Genomic DNA, 24891 nt, shown 5'->3' with positions numbered 1-24891 from the left:
CATCGTAGAAGACATACTAGAGATTTTTGTACTGAGTTGGATGAAGTAATATCAATTTTTAATCAAATTTGATAGGACAAAACACGTTAGAATACTTTTCTTCAGAATTGGGGGAAAAAACACGTGATTGACTCGATAGATTTGAATCTAACAATGAAAGACAAAAAATGTGGTTATCTAAAAAGACAAAATATGTACAACTGAATATTGAGTGACGAAGTAAACAATATTTGAATAGTCAAGCAAATCAATCAAAGTGAGGAATCCTTTGTCTAATTTATTCGTTATCTTCTCCTGTTTTGATTTATTAGATTGGTTGATACAACGTTATGCTGAATACTTGTGTGCATGAAGAAATTTTATGCTGATATTTTCCAATAGTACTTGTTCTTAGTCATTCTCACCAAATTTTTAATTGGTATTTTTTTGATATTTTTTTGATTTTTTAAAATTGTTTATTTATCTTTTTTGTGTAATTTGTGGAATTTATTTGTCTCGATGAGAAAAATAAATAACATATAGAAATGTGGATAAAAGTTGATGTAAGATAATAGTATAGCTAAAAAAACCACCTGTTTTTTAGTCTTTATTGCAATTTTTTTGCTTTTATAATAATTTTTATACTTATTAAGACGAATATTAATTCAGAAAATATAACATGAATGTAATAAAAATCCAAACAATGAGAACAAAAAAAACCAAAACAAAAGTACAAAGTTTTAGGAATTTGACATAATAAATTATTCATTATATCTCGTGTAAAGCAGACACAAGCGCCCTTGACTTCAAAATTTTTAAAACCAAACAAAAACTAATAAAGAACAAGGGCAGATTTGACACAAGGAATATTTGGTACTAATACAATTAATAGCAGTAATTGAGAGCCTCTCGTTACTAATAGTATTAATTTTTCTTAACTCAATTAATCCATTCATGTAATGTTCCAAAAATTGTCAATAATTAATGCTCATTTGCTTAGACAAGGGCACAGAGCCTATAAATAATGATATCAATCTATGCAAAAAATTATCTCAAACACCAATAATCTTCACACAAAAGAGAGATGTCAAAAAATGGTAAAATATTTGTTGTTGGAATTTGGATTGGATTGATGATACTATGTCTAGTTGTGGGGGAGGTACATGCAATGTCACGTGAAATGAAATGTAGTTTGAAATGTTTTTACAAATGCCTTCGTATTGTCAACCCATATGGATGCAACCAAAACTGTTACTATGATTGCAAAGAACAAAGAGGGTGATGGCAGTGTTGTCTCTGCTGCCACCGGTATATGTGCTTTCATTTAGAATTAAAGGTTTGTCAAATTTGCCTGGTAATTAGGAATGGAAATATCCTAAATTATCATCTCTCTTATCCACATATATATATTCATCCTTTTCATCCGATTGATATACGTGCATGATATTATGTTATCATAAAACTTTGCTTCTGAATCCAATATAGTGTGACTTCGAACGAGAATTTCCCTCTCTCTAATGCAAAACGAGGCCCACCATGGATCCCATGTTGATAATTCGAATCGTTAATTTTGTAGACTTCAATGTGTAAATCATTCATGCAAAGAGAAAATTAGGTTGATTGAATGCAGATAACTGTTTGGTCGAAGTAAATTTCTGAAAAAAAGTTGAACAATAAGAATTTTGACCGTACACCTATATAATTTGTTCAAATTCCTACAGATATCTGACAATTCTTTGCATGAATGTGTTACACAATTGGGCTTAAAAAATTAAACAAGGGATTTTTAGTTTGAACAATGATCCCTTTCAAATGGGCACCCGATTGAATAATATTGGTATTGGGGAAAAAAATTAACTTTTCAAAATTAATTTAGGATCCCTTTCAAAAAATTAATTTTTAAAATTTTTATTCCCAAATCAACACTTTTCTTCCAAAAATTTTAAAATTTTTTCTTCCAAAACTAACACTTTTGTTCCAAATTTTGACATATAAGTTGTAGATGTATGGAATAGGGGTGGTATATGAGTTACACGTCAAGACCAGTCCAATCTCTTCTCTTCTTTTTTCCTCCTAACTTAAGCGAAGGGTTAGGTTTATTTTTTTTAAAAGTCTAGGTTTATTGTTACTGCAATATGTGATGTTGGCCTTTTATTTGAAATGAAAATGGGGGGCATTCAGTTTCATAAAGGGGGGACCTTTAAGCGAGAGTGTACTTGGTATTTAAATTATTCCTACCGTGGTAGTTAAATTAACTCAAACTTGTGCCCAAGAGCATCGATTAGCTTTTGCCCTTGTCTAATACTACATTTTAGAGTTAATGTCGTATCGAGCTCTAAGAGTGGAAAACGGGGGCTTGTGTTGTACCCGTGGCCCATCAGGATGATTGCTCTCAAAATTAGATTATCCATGTCCGATCACCTTGATCTTTTGCAAGGATGCTCTACGAAGTGAGGTCTACGAAATGAACGATGTGAATTACTTGTTTGAACTCGACACGAAGCAGCTAGCTGTGCCCCCCAAGCCACAACAAGCCCTCCTCCATGGCCACCTTCAACAAATAAGATTGATGCACGCTAACAAAATCTAATGCTAATGTGATTGCAATGAAATCTAACAGCCAAAGCTGATATTGATAACCGAAGTGGACATCTCAACAACATTGACCAAGTTTATTCATTGGCAGGGACAAAGATTCCATAATTGGCGGGGGTAATTCAGGCAAAATTAGTAAGTCCTCTTGGGCATTGGTGTCCGACCAGAGTCCAGAACTAAGTACATAGGCTTCACGTGAATGTGTGGTTATAAACGTATTAAAACAATACGTGGCGGTGACCCAAGTCCAATGAATAATTTCTCAAAATTCAGGATTGCGTGAACGAGAGAAAAACATTACGAAATGTTGCTGTAAAAAAGAGAGGTTTATATAGCTCAACTGGGAAATCAACCACAAAATATAAGTGCACCTTGTAAGAGCATAAAGGCGAGATTATTCGTTCACTCAGAAAGCAATTTATCCGACTAGCCGAATTACTTATCGACTTGGGAATGTAAAGATGCTAACAATATGCAGCTGACTGCCGTGATGTTTCACCGTCCGAGTATCAACGAAACAGCTCCCAAACTGCTGTATTATTTGTGAATTACTCAAAGAATGAAGGCCAATTTGTTTTCTCTAGTTACACTCCCAGATGCTTCATCATTGAAGAGATCTTGCCAAGTGGTCACGTGCGGTAGCCAAAGCTTGACTTATAGTCTGCAGATGACGAATACACAAGTTAGGGTTACGATTATTCTAACAGGGAGCATACGGTCATACCACACGATTCTACCGAGTGATGAGATTATTAATACCACATCTCCAAATATTGAGTACATGATCATGCAATTTACTGTCCAACTGAAATGCAGTTATTGTACTAAATGCAATCTTTGCGGATTTGGAATCTCAATCTAATTAGGTGGAAAAAAAAGAAAAGAAAAGAAAAGCAAAAGGCATAACAATTTAAGGCAAATTTGTCCGCCCTACATTTTGTTGATGATTTACATAATAAAGATAAGGGAGGAAAGGTAAGGTTACCTGCTCAGACAAGGGTGCACCGTCATCCACACTGTGGAGTGTGGGTTGCCACTTTTCCAGCAATAACATTGCCATCCGTTTCGAGGATCATCCTGCGGAAAATGAAGTAAAACATGGATTTTTCCTCAACTATAGTAACCCATTGGACAAAGTTCAAAGAGTATTCGGTGCAGAACAAGTTAAAAGGCAGCATGCTAAGAAAGAATCCTCCAAGACATGACCCACCTATTAAGGAAGGGTATGCGACTTGTCTATTGTGGTGCTAAGGACCACTGTTTCGTGTTCTAATCACATCTCAGTTATTGAAAATTGACCCATGTATCATGCATGGTTGTGGGCATTTTGGCTTCAACAAACTTCAACTGCTAAAATGGCTTCCAGTCTTCCACAAACTTCAACTGCTAAAAAAGTGCACCTAAAAAAAACCAGGGCTACCTAATGTCATAGCCAGCATTGACTTCACCGTAGATAAATATGATAAGGCTGGAACTTCGAAGGGATACTCCTATTTCTAAAACGCGACGGCCTACACATAGATTGGGAGAAGTTTAGAACACCTACATTTTTCTTTACTACGAGATCATTAGCAATAGCAACTAGTTTCTTAAATACATTGAGGAGTCAGAAGAGAACATCAAAGCACTCCCCCAAAGTAAAAGCTACCCAAAACTGATTGACTAGCAAACAAACTACCTTTCACAGATATCAATCCACTTTTCTCGGATATCAATGCACGTTTTAGTTTTACCTATTATGCACCGGCTTTAGGGCGGATGTTGGCATTTTCCGTGATTATTCTATGTTTGTGCGGGTATAGACGAGACAAAAAATGCCATAAGCACATAATTCCAGCTACCAAAAAAGGAAATTGACAACAAACACAGTCGATGGCAATGGAGAAAATCATTCAGCGTGTGAAGAAAAGAGAAATGTATGAGTTCAAGAGTGAATTAGGATCACTCACGAGCTTAATAGCAACTTCTTCATTCGTCTGGATATTAGTACCTACAAAAGTGTAGCAAAGACACAATTTTGAAACACAATTACAACAAATAAACAACCTTTTTACCAAGAAAAAACCAGCAGTAAAAAAATGTACAAACCGAGATAGATCTCTCCAAACGAGCCGCTACCGATCTTCCGGCCGAGCAGGAACTTATTAGAACATCTCCAATCCACCTCTATTTCTCCAAAATAGAGGATGGATGGGACACATTGAGGGGAGGTTTTATAATTTATTCTCTTTTTCTTCACTTTTTGTAATTTTTGGGAGAATTTTTGAGGGACCCACCGTCTTTTTTAGAGTTTGGTCCTCTAAAAGTAAATTTGGTCTTCTAAAAAAGGAGGATCAAAAGTAAATTTGGAGTACAAAATTTCTCCAAAACTCTAAAAAGGACGATGGATGGGTCCCTCAAAGATTCTCCCAAAAAGTACAAAAAGTGAAGAAAAAATAGAATAAATTACAAAATCTCCCCTTAATGTGTTACATCCATCCTCTATTTTGAATGGATTGGAGATGCTCCTACCGACGCGAGGCTCCATCATAAAAAAGTAGTCGAAATCGAAATCAACGCAAAAGATGAATCCTATCTACCAATTCAAACCCTAACAAAAAACTTTATGTAACAAATAAATAAAAAAATAGAATCAGGCAAGAAAGTTATTCCACGGCCCAAAGCCTTGATCGAAGGGGGCAATCCAACGGTCAGAGATCGACGGCGAGTTAAAAGCGAACAAGAGAGATTTGGTGGATCAGATGAAGAATTTTGGAGGAGATCCATGGGGGAGTAGAGAGAGAAAGGGGAGGAGAGAGAGAGAGAAGGGAGGAGAGACGACGGAGAAAGAGGAGGCATCCTAGTATCGAGACACTCTCCGAAGAGACTTTGATCCAATCGAAGCAACAGAAGTTTCCACCTTTAATTTCGGATTAATTGCATTTTTACTCCCTGGGATTATTCAGATTTTGTTTAGGAGTTGTGCTATAGGTACAGCAAACCACGTAAAGCAGCCGCGTACAGATCTATTTTGTGCCCTTATCGGGTCTTACAAAAAAAATCAGATCCACTAATTTTGTTCAAAATATATTTTTTAGGATTTTTGTAAAAAATCATCTCAATCTGATGCCGGTTAGAGTGTTTATGAATCATTCATTTTCGCTTCAGAAATTCAGGCCAAATTTTGAAGAAAAGTTGTATGATTCGTAAATGCCTGTACTGATATTGGATTGAGATAATTTTTTTACAGAGACCCTAAACAATATATTTTAAACAAAATGAGCAGCTCCGATCATTTTTTTGAGACCCGAGACGGGCGCAAAATAAATCTATGCACAGTTACTATACGGGGTTTGTTGTACCCCTAGCATTTCTGTTTGTTTACTCCGTTTCAATTCTTTTTTATTCCATCCTTGAAACGTTATGGTTTTAACCTGATGGGCGACCAGGGGATCATGAAAGGCGGCCGATCCAGCCATCTATTTTAGCAATAGATCAGTTGAAGCTCTGATTAAATTCAAGCCGTCGGCGTCAAAATGAGTGGCTGAATCGTCGAAATGAGCGGATGAATCGACCGCACTATAGCTCCTATAGTGCGGGCTGCACTACAAGATTTCCAAATTCGTATATGTATATCCAAGGTCCAACATTGTTCCACATGATGAGCACGGTACTTCAATAACACAATAAATTTGAGGATCATAGATTATAGGGAGCCTACAAAATCCTTCGTATTATAAAAAAGTGTCACCGTAGAAGACATACTAGAGACTTTTGTACTGAGTTAAATGAAGAAATATCGAATTTTAATCAAATTTGATAGGGCACAACACGTTGAATACTTTTTTTCAAAATTAGAAAACACGTGATTGATTGGACTTGATAGATTTAAATCTAACAATGAAAGATAAAATATGTACAACTAAATATTGAGTGAAGAAGTAAACATTTTGAATAGTTAGGCATTTTTTTTTTTACAAACAAAATCATCTCAGATATATTATAGATACCAAATAAAATAGTAAAGTGGATTATACACCATACAAAACAACCCCAAACATCAACCAAAACAAGTTAGCATTTAAAGTGAGGAATCCTTTGTCTAATTGAACATTTTGTTATCCTCTCCTGTTTAGATTTAATTAGATTGGTTGAAACAACATTTCAAAAAAAATATATATATATATATATATATATATATTGGTTGAAACAACGTTATGCTGAACACTTGCATGCGTGAAGGAATTTTATGCTCATGGAACAATCTAATCAACTACGACATTTGTTTTTAATCTTGTTCCAATCGAAGGGTTGTTTTTTCTCAATGGATGAATCAGCCATTGGCGTGGTCATGAACGTGTACATACCACATTGTTTTTATTTTTTACGCTATAAGTTAAGCTGTTCAACGCATACAAGAAGCAGATGTAGCAAGTGTGTCAATCAAATTTCATGGGCATATAAACATTAGAAGCTTTGCAGGGGTTCAGAATTCCAGAAAACATACTGTATAAGGAGAAAAAGTAGGTTAATCAATATGAACAATTTCCACAAACTGTAATGAGATCATGCTATATAGGAGTATTTGTTTTGGTATATAGAATTAATTACATACAACAGCATCACACCTCTTGTATAATGAATGGGACCTCAACACACCCCCACTAAAATGAAATGGCAAGGAAACCTAAATTTATAAACGAGAACAGGGGTAAAAAGGGAAAAAAAATCCCAGGAAATGTTACAATGTAGGCATTATGACTTGTGGAGGTAGTGATGAATGCTTCTTTGTCAGTCTCACTTTCAGTTGCCTGATCTTTGCATCTACCCTCGCAGTAAACCCAATCTTCGTCTCCTGTCTTGCTTTAGACCGCTCTCTAGTCCACATATGTTGATCCTCAACATCTTTCTTGAGGTACTTTATTTCTTGGATGATGTGATGATCCATTGGATGAAAACACCTTTGGAATGATATATGAGCCAGATATGGGAGGTTGCAAGCGATGGTTACTAAAAGAGTGGTGCACCAATACATAGGAGCAGGAGCGAGGGCTTCAACGAGGAGTTGGAAGGCATTCCCAGAATAGTCCGGTGGCATCATTCCGTAGCCTAAGAGGAATAGGTACCATGTGGCAACGCTGCCCCATATTAAGAGGTGTTGGATCCAAGTGAAGTGACTCATAGTGAGTGCAATCTGACAGTTGACTGCCCAAACGATACACGTAAACATGGTGGTCCCTACGGCCGACATGTCGGCAGTTTGGCCTCCAGATCGGAAGGGTTGGTCATAGAAGATGATTAAGTTGAGGAATAATATCATGACGGAAGAATAGAGTCCATTCCCCATCCACCCAAATATTCGGTACCAGTCGAAGAACAAGTTTTTTGGGCCTTGTTGATAAAGGGCTGGGAACTACAAATATGTAGGGGGAATGTGTTCATGGGATAATATTTGAAAACAAGACAAAGAGTATTTAAATTGAGGGTGTTCTTGTTGAACTACCTGTAAGCAAATTTCAGATGAAACATCTTGTTCAAATACTCCAAGTGAAATGACAGGTAGTGAGGTTAGAATAACATTAAATAGCAACATGTACCAATCTTCATAAACTGATTGCCCAGAAAAGCTGGCAAATGCCTCGAAGTAGAAGAGTGTGAGGCCGAAGGCTATGTTCTTGTAGAAGAAATAACAGATCTGAATGTAAAGGATTAAAGTTTGTATCAAATGTGGAAAAAAACAGTAGTATAAAGGCACCTAACTATGCAATGCATGTTCAAAATGCAAGGGCAGAAGCATGAAACTTTTATTGGAGTGGTTATATTGTAAAACTTATTCGGAAACATTAATAGAATAGCATTTTGTAGCCGATCATAAAAACAAAAACAAAATAGCATTATGTTTTTCCCTACCATGCCATTGAAAAGAAAAAAAATGGAGACAATAGTCCTTAAACATTTACCAACGTAATTTCTCCGTTCAATTAACAAAAGTCTATTGTATTGGTCGGTTTTGCTTCTCTATAAGTTTTAGTGCTTACGGAAATTAAACAAGTAATATGATCTCATTATAAAGTTGATTTGTTTTTCTTATTTCCTATCCAATGTCAGAATTGAATTGGGAAGAAAAAGAATCATTCTTAACATGTCACAACAATCTCATTCTCTTGAATTATTACCATCTGAGCAATTCTCTTGTAACACCAGTGTCCATGGACAACTAGAAGTCTTTCCAGAAATCGAAACTGAGCAATAGCAAAGTCACTAGCCATCACAGCCTGCAAAACGAGTTGAGAATTTTGTAAGGCTGGCTATAAAGAGGAAAATAAAGCGCAAAAAGTAATCATCCAAACATGGTTAATGGTCCAATTCATTATTCATACTGTTCAAGAAAACAAAGAAACGTGCTATCGTAGAAAGCTAACGGAAGACTAAAGTGGTCCATTGAAAAAATATGGGGTAATGTCCGCTAATAGTTTCATGTGGGCAGTATGGTTAATATATGGTCAAGATTTATAACCATTGATATCAGCACATGGCAACATCAGGGGTTTATAGGACTAAACAACTACTAATTTTTTTATGTAGTAAAGAATAAATGACAGTGCCGGACCATAACAAAGAAGTTGAATGATAAAAAAAAGAACTACTTGATTGAAAATAATAAATGTTCCCATGGTAGTTGTAGGTGGAGCTATTTCGCTATGAGTGATTTAGAGGTACCCCATTGAAAAGTCCTCTAGAAAAGTTCAGGTTGAGTTTAGAATCTTTAGACATGATAAGCAACCTACGAAGCTAGTACATTGCTTACCTTTCACACCATTTGCTCATATTAAATAGATGACATTTCTAAGGCACCAACAAAAAAACTTCTTGATGCCCACGCCTCAGACCAAGCCACACGACTAGTCCTAGACAAAATCTACTCCAAGTGGGACTAAATGACATACTATCTCGTGCCTTCATAAAACAAAATCGTTTCAAAAGCACGAGCAACATTAAAACTCTACAGGACTCATTTTATCAACCATTTCACAGATACATTATCCAAGAAAAGTTTAATAGATGCTACGAACCTGCATTCCTTCGACGCCACTGATGCCAATGCCAATATCTGCTTCTTGAATCATTCCAACATCATTTGCACCATCCCCAATTGCTAAAGTGATTTTGCCGGTTCCTTGTTTTACCAATCTTGTCACCTAGTGATGTGACCAAACAAATTAAAACAAGGCAAGCATAATGAAGATATAGAAGTCAACTAGCAGGAAATAGAAAGTCTAGTCGGCAAGCAAATCTGTTGATAAGAGAAAAAAATAGTACCAGAGCTTTCTGCTTAGGAGAGACGCGACAACATATGACAGATGCACAATCAACCGCTAAGTTTAAGAATTGATGCTTCAGATCATCCTCTAAAGCATATGAAAGGGTCTTCCCATCGATAATTAATGCAAATGCGGCATGAGGATCCTTTTCGAGCTTGATCATTTGAGAGGCATTTGTAATTTGCATCACAATGTTATCTTTCACAGCCTGATGCGTTACAAAGAGCAACAAATTCTAAAATGAAAGTGTATAAAATTCTGAATATTATCCACATTCCTTAATTAAATATACCTTTCTGGAATCTTGTGCTGACGTGTCTGTATTCAGGCTTGTTATGCAAATCTGCTTCATGCCCTGTCGAAGCAGACTACAGGAAAATCTGCATAATGCAAATAGTAGTTTTAATTTAGTTGCAAGTTACGATGGATTATATGGAGTTCTTTGTCTCTTAATAGTTTGGTTATGAGTTTGATTAATAGAATACTGACCCTATGTTGATTGCTGTTTCCAACTTATCTCCTGTTAGAACCCAGATTTTGAGACCTGCTTGAGCCAGTTTATCAATACATTGAGGCACCTATTGAAAATGTGTTGTTAAGTTCGGCGAGGAACACAAGAATGCAAAAAATATTATTTCTCTCTAGCAATGACTTAGAAATACCCCTTTCTGCAGTTTGTCTTCAACAGCAGTTGCACCGACAAGGATTAAATCCCTTTCCATCAGATCAGATACCCTTTCAAGCATTGCCTCTCGATCACCACCAATGGAAGTCTTCGCTTTGATAAACTCATTGTTCCAAGCAGAATACTCTGCCTCTTCAAGTTTTCGGTAAGCAAGAGCTAATGTGCGCAAACCACCTTCCCCATAGTCCTTTAGGTGTTTTGTAGTAGCTTCCTCATACATTCTTCCATTCTTTGATAACCGATCAAAGATGATGCTGCATAACCCAAGCATAGAGGGACAATGCATCAAATTACCATGTAAACATAGTTTAATGTCAGTTAAGCAAAAGGATGACCTTGAAACGTTAAAGGAGATCAGAAAAGCACAAAGTTTATCCAAATGACATTGTTATACAACACTAACTTCCTCCAATAACGAATATCGAGGGAAAAATTGGAAGTCAAGAAAAGGATTTCATGAGCCAAACCTGTCTGCACCTTTACAAAAGAGAAAACGTTGGCCATCCTCGTCCTGAGTGATAACAGACATTCTCTTCCTTTTGCTAGTAAAGTCCAACAAATTAAGAATTTTGTACCCCCTGCAAATTCTCCAGATGACACATAAGATGCGAAAAGAAAAATACCCGGCTAATTAACAATCTTTGATCCATGAAAGCAAATTATTCGTTTGATGATCTAACCTTTCAATTGATTCTGTAGAAGAAGGATATCTTTCACGAACAAATACGCTAGATTGAGTTCTTTTACAGAACTCAAACCCAAATTCTCTTGCTGCAACAAGAAAAGCACCTTCATCTGGGGATTCTGCTTCATAAATAAATCCACCAGCCTCTTCATTTGCTTCTGGAATTGCAGTGTGACAAATAGCAAGTATACGAAAAAACAACAAGATGACATCTGCATTTGACTCTTTCGACCAATTTCCATGCATAAGGCGACTGTCCTCAAAGCTAAATCCCTTTATTGGAGGTTTCTGATACTTCTCGTCTTTACAAGTAAAAACAGTCTCCAGCTCAATTTCTGATACATGCACATCACTTTTAGGGGTTGATTCGGAGACTTGATCGTCAACATTTAAAGCCATCTGCCTTGTAGCAGCAAGTTCAACTTCACTAGAACGAGTCCCATAAGCCATACCAGCAATGGAACACTTGAGGAAATCCATTTGGTTGCATGTCAAAGTGCCAGTTTTATCAGAAAGGATCGTGTCAACCTGACCCAACTCCTCATTTAGATTCGATGTCCTTGCTTGAGCAGGAGTTCCGCTTTCTTCATCATACATATGGATGTCCTTATTAATGAACATTGCTTGGAGTACCTTCACCACTTCGATAGAAACATAAAGAGAGATGGGTATCAAATACCCATATAGAATTAGGGCAGTAACCAAATGCAAAAAACCTGACCAGATAGGTGTACGAGGATTGTAGAGATTTGATGTGTCATCTGGTCGCAAATACCACCAAATTGGCATTTGGAAATATGTCTTCACAGCAAAACCTAATGAGCTGATCAAGGAGATGAATACAAGGAGGCTGAAAAGAATGTAAATGATTTTGTCCATCTGTTTTTCAACTCTGCTCCTTTTTGAAGGAGATTGAGTTCCATTTTGCATGACTTTACTATCATGACCAGTGAATATCACCACTCCATAAACATAAGCCGTATTCCTAAGCTTTGAATCTCTGAGGAGAATCTGACTAGGATCTAAAGGATAAACCTGACGATCATACTCGAGATTACCCATAAAAGTGTAAAGGTTGGGATTTGGGTCTTCACATGAAATTTTTCCCGTAAAATCCTTGAAAGTCATGTCGTCATCCAATGTCAAGGTTACCTCCAAAGCTCTCTTGACTTTCAAGTTTGTCTCACCATCTAAGTTCATAGTTTCCACGTAACAGATTCCATCCTCATAACTGGACGACACAAGTAGTAAATCTGCAGGGAAAAATTTGTCCTTCTCCACCTTCACCACATCTCCAACTCGAAGTTTCATCCATGGCTTAGGACCAAATACTCCATCCCCTTTATGCACCCTAGCTTTTCGCATATTCACTTTCATATCCTGAATAAACCTTCGCCAATCTTCTAGAGCTTCCTTCGCCATACTAAGACCAATCACAAAGGCAAGAGGAGCAATCATACTGACAGCTGAGAACGGAGCAACGTTTGTGATCGACAAACATGCAGCTAGTAGGAAATACAAGTTGGCAACGCGACGGAATTGTTCAAAGATGGCCTTGGGTAGAAACGTGATGACATTGTACTTTGTGGTTGAAATGTAGTTAGAGCAATATTTAAGAGGTTTCTTTACATGGTGACATGGTTCGTTGCAGAATACAATTCGCGAGAATCCGGGGCCTTTGAATTGATGCGGCTCCTCTCTTTCACCGTCTCTTGGACGAATGCATGCAAATGTGTACAGATTGCTCCGGCGGAGCCTTGCCCTTATCCTTCCTCGTGTCATTGGTTTTATGGCTCAGCTCGATAAAATTCTATAACCACATAACCACCTCCCAAGAAAGAAAATAAAAGCCCCAAAGTTCTTGCCTTCACCCTTGTAACTGAAGGAGCCTCGTATGCAACGTATCCTTCCAAGCATTCAACACGCCCAGAGGAATATTTGGTCACAAGAGAATTCACAATTTTTCAAGAATGCCTTACCTGACAGAACATCAAACCCATAAATAGATACAAATTAGATTTTCTGCCAGTACATGACATTCTGACATTCATATATAAGTAAGACATAATAAAATAATCATGACATTTGCATTTATAGATTGCCAACCATGACACTAGAAGATTAACAACAATATGGGTAACTAAGAAAAACCTACCAATAACCATTCCTAATTTCCAATTCAAAATTTCAACCCTCTTCTTGATTCCGAGATTTTGGGAAGAAGATTAACAAAGACAAAACGGCAACCAAGAAACAATGATTGTATTCTGATTGATAGGCTGTCCAAAACTAAAATAATAAAAAAAAATTGGAAAAAAACAATGTCATCAAAAAAAAACAAAAACAAAAAAAGATCACCAGACCTTTACCAGTTGAACACATGGTTAAGAATTGCTGACAATTTAAAGAATGTGCACCAAAAGCTATAATCAAATTACTCAAAATCATATAGGGAAAAAAGAGAGAGATAAAATAAAATTAAAAAAAACCACCAAAACATTCGTAGCTGCACCCATTATAAAATGAATTTCCAATAATTTAAAGAATGTGCTGCACTTGAAGCTAAGATCAAATTACCCAAAACAATTAATAAAACAAAAAAGAAAAAGAAAAAATCGAATTTGGCTACAGTTTACAATTGACCCCAATAAACAAAAATGAGGAGAGAGAAAAGGAGGTTACCTGGAAAGACGAGCCCCATAAATCCATTTCAAACGGAAAAAAATAAGACAAACCAATCAAGAAAATAATGGGATCGGAGAGAGAAGTTGCAGAGATCGCAATGAGGGAGAGATAAAAGAGAGAGAGAGGTGGGTCTAGGCCAAAGAAGAAAGCCCTCTCTCTCTCGTCAAACCAATGACAAGGATTTACGGGGGCCCTCTCTCTCTGTATTTATTTCTCTCTGGTGAATCTGTGAATTTATTGAAATTTTGGTCTCTTTTTTAAGAAAAGAAAAATAGTATCATGCAAGGAAAATGACATGGCTAGAAAAGCTGGTACTAAAAACAGCGATCTGAGCGGAGAACCGATAGTCTAGTTTTGATTTTAGTAAGTACTAATTTCATCACCTAGTCATCTTCAAGAAGGAAAAAATTCCATCACTGGGCCGGCCTTTGGGCAAGATCCCTCCAGGCTATCGCCTAAGGCTTCTAATTTGTGGACCAAAATAGGGGTCCCATTTTCAGTGGACGTGTTGTAAAATTTCTAGGTCAAATTTCACTGATTCCAGCTATATGGTGCAACATTAGTTTTGTGGGGCTTCCAAATATTCAATGCAGGATCAAAATCTTGCAGGCTCGTTTTTTGCTACTCACAATTATAGAAAACGTGAAGTAAAAATGCATTCACATAAATTTGTTCTCGTATTTCTAAGTTTTTATGAAGATATTTTTACACACATTATTTTCACAACAAATAACAGTATTTTAGGGTGTGTTCCACTAATTAATATAATTATTTATTTTTAAATAAATATTTATTTTTTGAATTAAATGTGATGTATTATGAAAGAATAATCTATCTCGTAAAACGAAAAATAAGTACTTAAAAAATAAGAACTTTAACGAAACATGACTTAGTAATTGTTTGCTAACAATAAATAAAGCCCCTATTATAGATTGGCCTTGGCCTCACAAGATGTAGAGTCGGCCCTGTTCATCACCTGATGTGAGTGTGATACCCTTTATCTACGTGGGCATGCTAAGGTACAAATAGGATGATTTTTGTTGTTGAAATGGTGGATCCACTTCATTTCTTTCTTTGTTTTTGGGCGCTGCTATTTGCAGCCCTTTATTTTCTCCCATAATCCACTACATTTCGGTAAATGGTTGTTGAAAATCATAAATAACATTTTGATAAATTGCTGTTGAAAACAAGATTATATTTCGGTAACTACATATCGAAAATATTTTCAACTTTCGGTAAACAACTGTCGAACATACATTTTCGGTAAAATAGCTGTTGAAAAAAATATTATATTTCGGTAATTGGATGCTGAAAATATATCTCAATTTCGGTAACTAACTGTCGAGTATAATTGAAAAATTTTAACGGGCTATAAGAGAAAATAGAAGGCTGCGAATAGCAACGCCCTTGTTTTTTGGTAAATTTCACTAACATCCCTTGAGGGTTTGTTCTTAATGATAGATACTTCCCTTATGTATGAAAAGTGACTATAAAATCCCTTTAAATTTAATGTTCATTTCACCGACAATCAACAATTAACGGTTCGACCAAATACGTGATAGAATCTGTCAAAAGTGTCTTACATTGACAAATTCACCCTTTTTAATAATAGAATAAATAAATAAAAACTCTAAATTCTTCATTTTTTGATCCAAAAGTAATAATATTGTAATTTCAGACAAAATAGTTTTTTTGAGAAGTAACAAAAACATTTGTTATTCACAAGTTTTACCCTTTTGATCAAAACAGCTCCTCCAACGAATAAAAAATCATTTTGATTCAAAATACTAAATGAAAATTAATAAATTTTTGCTATCCTTTTTATTAGAAAGGGTGAATTTGTCAATAGAAATCACTTTTGACTTATTTCATCACATGTTTAGACAAATTGTTGTTGATTGGAACTGGGGTCTCGGTGAAACGCACATCGAAATCACATGAAATTTAGGAAATATTCGTCATTAAAACAAATCTCATTGATTTACTTCATTTACCTTCGTTTTTTTTTTTTTTTTTTTTAAACTGACCCACTTCACCTCATGATTACTTCTATCCGTCCTGGAGAGTTGGGTGGACTATTTTTGTGGGGACAAGCTCCCTCCCTACTCCATTACTTTACACTTTATAAGAGATATTATTCGTGGAGTGTCCATTTTTCATTTTTTTTCACTTCTCAAATTACTAACTGTACTTTCTGATTATTAATTTAATTTGGTGAGTGCAAAATCAATTTCCCAAATTAAAATGAGGTGATTTCGGATTTCACATTTATGTATGGTGGAGCTTGTAGCATCCCGTGTCGGTACTCTAAAATCGCCAAATAATTTTGCGACTTTTATATTCTTCCTACCTTTCATTGGATGGATTCATTTCACAAAACCAACATATTACGGGTACTGTTTAAAATGTATACTGAAAAAATTATACGAGATACTTATAGTAGTTACGATCCTCATCATGTTCTTGTGGAACTCGTATTTATTGTGAATATGAAAGTAAAACTTTTCGATACATACTTTGGTATTTGTAGCATCACTTTTCCAAAAGAAAATAAAAATAAATCATACTTCAAATCGTTTATTTCGTATAACGTGGGAAAAAATATTTACAGAAAATTAGTTTACCGCATATCAATAAACACTTGTGATATTAATTTGTCCATGTGTCCATGTGGTTGTCGATATTCAATCACATTTATTTACTTTGTTTCAAGTTTACGAAATCAATTAGGAAAATAATTTTGGCACTCCAATTTTTTATGATAGCACTACATAATTTGTCTTTTAGTGTGCTTTGCTATGTATAATTTTTATATTAAAAGATAAGTTTTAGGGTGTCATAAAAAAAAGTAAAGTGCCAAAATCATTTTTCAATCAACTATTCCGATTATAGTGAGAGAATGTGATCCCAATTTTTTGTGAAGCCCTTTGTTACCGTGTTGACACTACGGTTTGTCTTTCTCATTTGGGGTATTAGTTAGGAGATTGACTTTCTTCACAAAGGAGCCGTGAACAAGCTAGTTGATGAGCTGAATGATCTCAGTTGTTTGTTTCGGCCTTAGATGGTCCGGATTTTAATAAAAAAATTCCGTGAAAGAGTTTAACTCTTTTCCGGAAAAGTTGTTTCAAATCCAGACCATCCAATACACTTTGAACGCGCGCGATTTACCTCCGTAAATAGTTATTCATGGCTCCCTCTTTAAAAAGTTTTTCTCATTAATTAGACCAAGGGATGCGAATCATTAACCCCGAGGGGTGGTTCAGAGATTAATGTATGGAACTTCGGGGTTGCTCTGTTTTCAAATTTTGGATTGAAAACTTCCTAAGTGCTAAAGTATCAATTTCTTTAAGATCAAAGAGTTTTGCTGCGACTTTAATTAGGCTCTTGGCAAGCGGGTGGCGAGATTGAGCCACTAATCGATGTGCGCGTAAATCGGTCTGGACATCTGTATAATAAAAAAGGGATATGATTCATTGGATTGATGTGGAGCCCACTTTAAGACCTCCCACTCCACTCCACATTGGGGCTAGCCAGCAACTAAATTAAACACATTTTTTTTAGTGCCACTTTATTTTCTTTCGATCTCCTACAATAATAGTACTCCAATAGATAATGGAAAATAGTAATCCACTTTTTATTGCGTATAATTAAGCTTATCTTCTGTACTTTATTCCTCTTGAGTTCTTTTAACACTTCAATCCATGAAGAGCAAGAGGGTTACGGCATGGCAAATGGAAAACGAGATTTGAGAAATTATCATGCCACTGAATTGTAGTAAGAATACTTGTTAGCTCACTAGGCTGCCAATAAATACACAAGAAGACAAGAAAAATACACATTTCTGTTTCTTTTTTTACACATTTTAATACACATTCACACACTTATTATTGTCAGCCTATTGAACTGATTTTAGAATTTTCCTTTCAACTATTGAATCCATTGTTACGCAAGAGATGAAGGAGAGAATAAGTTATTCAATGCTCACAAAGTAATGTTATGTGGTGTTCTAAGAGCATTCGTTGTGGAATAATCAAAATTAAAAAATTACTAAGATTAGCAACATTTGCTCAAAAAATAGCTCATATGGAAATATTCAAATTTAGCAGCTTCTTAGCAACTCATCAAATTTTGGCCATTGAATAATCAAAACTAAGAACCTTTTGCTAATAACCAAATTTGTTGGACCTCACATCTTCTCAATCAAGTAGTTGCATCATGGGAAAGTAAAACTCATTACTGTCTACAAAGCAAATGCTTTATTGGTAGATAAAAATCACTCTCCACTTTGGCAAGTGATTGTGTATTTAACAATATTGATCACTTTATAAATTTTAACAAATACTCTCAACTTTCAGTTATTTTACTAAAATATCATTCAATGTAGATCATTAGATTGAAAAGAAAAAAAATTAACCGTTAGATTTGAATTTTTACCAACTCATTTTGATTATGGGCAAAAAAGAACTAATGTGCATGGAACTTGACATTGTTAACTTTAGCAACCTCTAAATAAATAATCAAAATTTGATATGACAAATTTTGATTATTTACTTTTATTTATTCCACTACGGATGCTTAAGATTGTGCTCCATTGGTAACGGGGAGCCTGTTGTGCCCGATAATTTTTGTTCCCAAACCTTTGAGGATGATTTTCGATAGTCCAACTATCGAAGCAATGATGTTGAATCCTTCGAATGATCATATATATTATTATGTGAGAGAAGTGTTTTTTAACCGACTATGGCAAATGCTAATCGATGTCCCGGAGCATAAATTTGAGTGTATTAATTGAGTTTGGAACTTAGCAAATGAGTTAGTTCCCATGCAATGAGTTATTAGCCCCACCGACTTCCATTAACTACCACAGTAGGAATAATTTAAATACCAACTACACCCTTGTTTAAATATTTTTTTCCTTTATGAAACTTAATGCTCCACATTTTCATTTCAAATAAAATGCCAATAACATCACGTATTGCAGTAACAATAAATCTAGACCTTTTTTCAGAAAATAAACCTAACCCTTCACCTAAGTTGGGAGGAAAAAAGAAGAGAAGAGATAAGATTGGTCTTGACATGTAACTCATATACCACCCCTATTCTGTACACACACATCAAATTTTGGAACAAAAGTGTTAGTTTTGGAAGAAAAATTTTAGGAAGAGAAGTGTTGATTTTGGAAGAAAATTTTTAAAATTAATTTTATGAAAGGGATCCTAAATTAATTTTGAAAAGTTAATTTTTTCCGCAATACTAATATTATTCAATTTGTTGCCCGTTTGAAAGGAATCCTAGTTCAAACTAAGAAACCCTTGTTTAATTTTTAGGCTCAACTGTCAAGGCGGAGCTAGTATGAGATGGAGGTAGCACGTGCCACCCTAGTTTCAAAAATGTCAAAAAAAAAACATAAAAATAAATGGAGTTCTTACCCACCGGCCGTGTTTTGTCCCCGCTTGCCCGTCCAGCCCCACCCCGCGTCGCACTCTTTCCGCATAAGCCCTGTTTTAAGTGATCTGTCCAAATTACCCCCGTTTTCATCTTCACCAGCTCAAATCCTTCGTCGTACAACATGGAACGAAGTAGAGAATCCCTAGTATCCATTCGTCTCCTTAATCGCTGGAGTTCAGACCTTCTGCCGCTGTACAACGTGGTCGCCGGAGTTCGCCTCACTTCGCACTTGGTCGTCGACGTGCGGGTATACCTGTAAGGAACGAAGGAGAGTTGTTCTTCGTTGCGGGCGTCGACGACTCGGCGTCGAAGTAGAGTTGTTTTTCGTCGGCGTGGAGAAGTGATCGAAAATCAACTTCGACACCAGAAAATAACATCGTCTCATCAAGAAGATTCTTGAGAAGCCTTTCCATCGCTGGAAAGATCCCGGTGTGGCCCTCACATGCTGCTCGAAGAGCTGCTTTCCAAAACTGAAGAAACGAAAATCTGATCCAAGACTCAAATTGATACATGAGTCTCGTGCATCTCGACGATACGAATAGATTGATACTGGACCCGTCAAAAATGAAGCTGTGTAACCACCACACGGGTAGTTCGACACTAGTACGTGAAATTAGCGTGTCTTTGACGAAGAAGAAGAAGTAGCAGCAGAGTTGCGTTGCAGAAAAGGAAAAAGAAAGAAGATGATGGCCCCCCTCTCTCTCTCTCTCTCTCTCTCTCTCTCTCTCCCTTACCCTCTCTCACTTTCTCTCTGTATGCTAAATCTTCTTTTTATGAGAAATAGTGATGAGAACTTATTATTTTAATCTATTATGGGTAGATGATGACCTCCTCTTTTTTTTTTTTTTGTGGCGTGAATTCTTGGATTTTTGGGGGATTCACACCAAGAATTCAGAATTCACCCACAATTCACGCCAACAATTTACGCCAATGATTCACCCAGAATTTATCCAAACTTTATATCTTAAGAATTTTGGAGGTGTGAATTCTAAAAAAAGGTGTGAATTTTGAAGGTGGTATGAATTTTGAAAAAATGTGTGAATTCTGCAATGGGTGTGAAATCTGATGGTATAAATAGTTAGAAGGGCAAAATAATAAGGACATCTTTAAAAAGGGTTTGGATGTAATAGTACTTTAAAAAGGGGTTTGGATGGGATAGCAGGCAAAAGATGGGACTAGCTAAGAATTTCCCAAAAATAAATTTACTCCGAAAGCTTTAAATTAAAAGTTACAAAGAATGTACACAAATTTCACTTTGGCTGCGTGGTTAAGCCATGTGCCTTCGCAAATCTAGCGCAGGAGTCCAAATCCCAGCGCCTCGTTTTGAGATTCCTCTTTTCAAGACTTATCAGCTCTCTCTTCCTCTCTCTCTCCCTCTCTCTCATTTTAAGTTTTGTCATAAACTCTTACATATTTTGTATTTTTTTTCCAATAATTTGAGAGGATTTTTATTGCATGCTTCTTTTTCATAACTTCTCACATAGTTTGTATTCTTTTCAGTAAAATTGGAGAGGAACTTAACATATTTAGACATTAGCTTTGTTTTCACAAGTTTTAGTGTTCTATTAAAAATCCCCACATGGTTTGTATTTTTTCCCACTAATTGGAAAGGAACGTAGCATATTTGGACATTAATTTTTTCCTCCACAAGTTTGAGTATTTTTGTTGCATATTTCTTACTGATTATAGTGAGTGTGTTGACATAAAAATTGAATTCACAAATATGTCGATTTCCATACATGTATGTATAAATTACGGTGCCACCCTCGTATCCGAATCCTAGTTCCGCCCCTGCCAACTGTGTAACTCATTCATGAAAAGAAAAGTCGGATATCGGTAGGCAGTTGAACAAATTACATTGGAGTGTGATCAAAATTCTTATTGTTCAATTTTTTTTCACAAATTTAATTCGACCAAACAGTTATCGGCATTCAATCAACCTAATTTTCTCGTTGGATTAATGATTTACACATTGAAGTCTACAAAATTAACGGTTCGAATTATCAACATTCATGGGACCATGGTGGGCCTCATTTTGCATTAGAGACGGAATTCTTGTTCAAAGTCACTCTATGTAGTATTCAGAAGCAAAGTTTTATGGTAACATAATATCATACATGTATATCAATCGAATGAAAAGGATGAATATGTGAATAAGAGAGATGATGATTTAGGTTGTTTTCATCCCTTACCGGGTGCAAATTTGGCGCACTTTTAATTCTTTCGTATAAGTGAAAGCACATGTACCGATGGTGGCAGAGACAACACTACCACCACCCTCTTTGTTCTTCGCAATCATAGTAACAGCTATCGTTGCATCCATATGGGTTGACAATATGAATGCATTTCAAAAACGGTCATGCTAATAAGTGCCCCTAGGGCATTAGTTTAACCATAATAAATGTAGTAAATTTATATTTACTATGGCCCCCATTAATTATTTTGTAACCAATAAAAACCATTAGTTTCGGGGAGGTAAACAACATTAAATGCATCTGTGATTGATGATTTGATAATTTTCAATAGTATCCCTCTACACAAATAAAATTTATTAAGCTATCGTTTCATGCAATTGGCGGCTTATAGTATAGCCTTGTTCTTAGTCATTCTCTCCAAAATTTTAGAGTATTTTTTTATATATTTTTTATTTTTTAAAATTATTTATTTTGCTTTTCGGTGTAATTTGTGAAATTCATTTATCTCAACGAGAAAAATAAATAACATATAGAAATGTGGATAAAAGTTGATGTAAGACAACAGTATAGCTAAAAAAAACCCACCTTTTTGTTAGTCTTTATTGCAATTATTTTGCTTTTATAATAATTTTTTTACTTATTAGACTCCTCTTATTAAGACGAACATTAATCCAGAAAATATAACATGAATGTAATAAAAATCCAAACAATGCGAACAAAAAACCAAAAAAAAAACAAAACAAAGAGGTAAAAAGTTTTAGGAATTTGGCATGATAAATTTATTCATTATATCTCGTGTAAAGCAGACACAAGCCTTGACTTCAATTTTTTTAAAACCAGACAAATACTCACAAAGAACAAGGGTAGATTTGACACAATAAATATTTGGTACTAGTACAATTAATAGCAGTAATTGAGAGCCCCTCGTTTACCAATAGTATTAATTAACCTTCGAAGTTAAATGGGTGGTTGCTAAGTTCTTAACTCAATTAATTCATTCATGTAATGTTCCAAAATTATTAATAATTAATGCTCATTTGCTTAGACAAGGGCATAGAGCCTTTAAATAAGGATATCAATCTATGCAAAGAAATTATCTCAAATACCAATAATTTTCACACAAAGAGAGATGTCAGGAAATTGTAAAACATTTGTTGTTGGAATTTGGATGACATTGATGATACTCTGCATAGTTGTGGGGGAGGTACATGCAATGTCATGTGAATGGAAATGTTTTTTCAAATGCCTTCGTCTTATCGACTCATATGGATGTGGCCAAAGTTGTGACCACGATTGCAGACATGGAGGGTGATGACAGTGTTGTCTTTGCTGCCGCTGGTAGATGTGTTTTCACTTATACGAAAGAATTAAAAGTGTGCCAAATTTGCACCTGGTAAGGAACGGAAACAACCTAAATCATCATCTCTCATATCCACAGATTCATCTTTTTCATTCGATTGATATTATGTTACCATAAAATTTTGCTTTTGAATCCTATATAGTGTGACTTCGAACGAGAATTCCCTCTCTTTAATGCAAAACGAGGCCCATCATGGGTCTCATGTTGATAATTTGAACTGTTAATTTTGTAGTCTTCAATGCATAAATCATTAATGCGAAGAGAAAATTAGGTTGATTGAATGCCGATAACTTCTTGGTCGAATTAAATTTGTGAAAAAAAATTCGACAATAAGAATTTTGATCATAGATCAATGTAATTTGTTCAAATGCATACCAATATCCGACAATTCTTTGCATGAATGAGTTACACAATTGGGCCTAAAAATTAAACAAGGGTTTCTTAGTTTGAACAAGGATCCCTTTCTTTTCTTTTCTTTTTTTCACGGAAAAACAAGGATCCCCTTCAAATGGGCAAGAGATTGAATAATATTAGTATTATGTACCAAACCAAATTGAGCCTTATGTTCTAATCAATTGGGGTAGGCTACATGAATCTTTTTTCTCCATTGAGCTTTGCCAAGGGCCATTTATTCACTCAAACGTATTAGACTCATATCTTTGCGCACAACAATATCTAATGTCAATTTAGGTCTTTTCCTCCCGTAGAGTTGCTACCCAAAGTTATTCTATCCGTTCTCTTAACTACTACATCTTCAGGTTTACGGTAGATATGTCCAAACCACTTTAGCCTATTTTCCCGTAACTTCTCCTCTATAGGTACTACACCTACCATCTCACGAACCGTTACATTTCTTATCCTATCTAGTCTAGACTTACCACACATCATGCAACCTCAACATTCTTATTTCTGCTACACTCATCTTGCTCATCTATTATTTCTTCATATGCCAACATTCTATCATGTAAAGCATCTTTGGTTTTATGGCAATTCTATAAAAATTTTCCTTCAATTTTGTGGTTAACTTTTCAAAATTAATTAATTAGGACTCCTTTCAAAAAATTAATTTTTAAAATTTTCTTTCAAAATCAACACTTTTCTTCCAAAAAATTAAAAAAATTTCTTCCAAAACTAAAACTTTTTTTTCCAAAATTTGATATATAAGATGTATGGAATATTAGAGGTGGTATATGAGTTGCATGTCAAGACCAGTTCTATCTCTTCTCTTCTTTTTTCCTCCCAACTTAGGCGAAGGGTTAGGTTTATTTTCTGAAAAAAGGTCTAGGTTTATTATTACTGCAAAGTCTGCAATATGTGATGTTGGCATTTTATTTGAAATGAAATTGTGGAGCATTCAGTTTCAGAAGGGGGGAAAAAAAACTTTAAGCAAGGGTTTACGGCCACCTTCAACAAATAAGATTGATGCACGCCAACAAAATCTAATGCTAATGTGATTGCAATGAAATCAAACAGCCAAAGCTGATATTGATAACCGAAGTGAACATCTCAACAACATTCACCAAGTTTATTTATTGGCAGAGACAAAGTTTCCATAATTGGTGGGGGTAATTCTGGCAAAATTATTAAGTCCTCTTGGGCATTGGTGTCCGACCGGAGTCCAGAGCTAAGTACTTAGAGCATCCACAATGAAATAATCAAAATAAAAAGGTTGTTAAAGTTAGTAATGTGTGCTAAGAGTATCCACAATGCTATAATAAAAAGTAAAAAGGTTTTTAAAATTAACAATGTTGGTGCAAAATATGGCTCACAATACTATAATCACACTTAATAACCTCCTTAGAAATAATCAAATTATGGACTTTGGATAATCAAAACTAGCAACCTTTTGACAATAATCAAATTTAATAGATCCTACATATTCTCAATCAAATACATTAATCATTATACAAAAATGTTCTATCTCTGTTCCCTTTTCCTCTCTCTCTCTCTCTCTGAAC

General features: G+C 35.4%; 2 protein-coding genes across 4 annotated transcripts in view; both read right to left on the bottom strand.

Annotated features, from left to right (window-relative positions):
• Positions 1 to 2879: 2879 nt before the first annotated feature.
• LOC131335765 (coatomer subunit zeta-2-like) overlaps positions 2880 to 24891 on the bottom strand; it is a 50642-nt gene continuing 28630 nt past the window's right edge. Inside the window, exons 5-6 of the mRNA XM_058371267.1 lie at positions 3560 to 3651; positions 2880 to 3235 (exon numbers count right to left, since the gene is read on the bottom strand). Coding sequence (XP_058227250.1) covers positions 3582 to 3651 — 70 coding nt within the window. The 3' untranslated portion in view covers positions 2880 to 3235; positions 3560 to 3581. The remainder of the gene's footprint in view (positions 3236 to 3559; positions 3652 to 24891) is intronic.
• LOC131335761 (probable phospholipid-transporting ATPase 4) lies at positions 7138 to 14170 on the bottom strand. Of its 3 annotated transcripts, none has more exons than XM_058371255.1 (11): positions 13928 to 14170; positions 11241 to 13224; positions 11028 to 11138; positions 10538 to 10814; positions 10365 to 10453; positions 10168 to 10255; positions 9874 to 10110; positions 9627 to 9752; positions 8730 to 8828; positions 8057 to 8248; positions 7138 to 7966 (listed from the first exon to the last, which is right to left on the bottom strand). In XM_058371255.1, the coding sequence occupies exons 2-11, from the start codon at positions 13025 to 13027 to the stop codon at positions 7295 to 7297; spliced, it is 3678 nt and encodes a 1225-aa protein (XP_058227238.1). In that variant the 5' UTR covers positions 13028 to 13224; positions 13928 to 14170; the 3' UTR covers positions 7138 to 7294. The 3 variants fall into 3 exon arrangements, with proteins under 3 accessions (XP_058227238.1, XP_058227239.1, XP_058227240.1); XM_058371256.1 differs by having other exon boundaries at positions 9874 to 10083; positions 13928 to 14169; XM_058371257.1 differs by lacking the exon at positions 9874 to 10110.

The sequence above is a fragment of the Rhododendron vialii genome, chromosome 8a (genome assembly GCF_030253575.1).
Source record: "Rhododendron vialii isolate Sample 1 chromosome 8a, ASM3025357v1".
NCBI lineage: Eukaryota > Viridiplantae > Streptophyta > Magnoliopsida > Ericales > Ericaceae > Rhododendron > Rhododendron vialii.
Note: the sequence above shows the minus strand (reverse complement) of the source record. Positions and strands in the feature narration are given on the sequence as shown.

Bases quoted from the DNA above. Each gene is read 5' to 3' on its own strand.
- LOC131335761 (XM_058371255.1), bottom strand. From the start codon at position 13,027: ATGACACGAGGAAGGATAAGGGCAAGGCTCCGCCGGAGCAATCTGTAC. The intron at 10,815-11,027 runs GTTTGGCTCATG...TGGGTTATGCAG, and splicing joins TTTTGTAAAGGTGCAGACAG to CATCATCTTTGATCGGTTAT. The intron at 10,256-10,364 runs GTCAGTATTCTA...TGCATTATGCAG, and splicing joins GAAACAGCAATCAACATAGG to ATTTTCCTGTAGTCTGCTTC.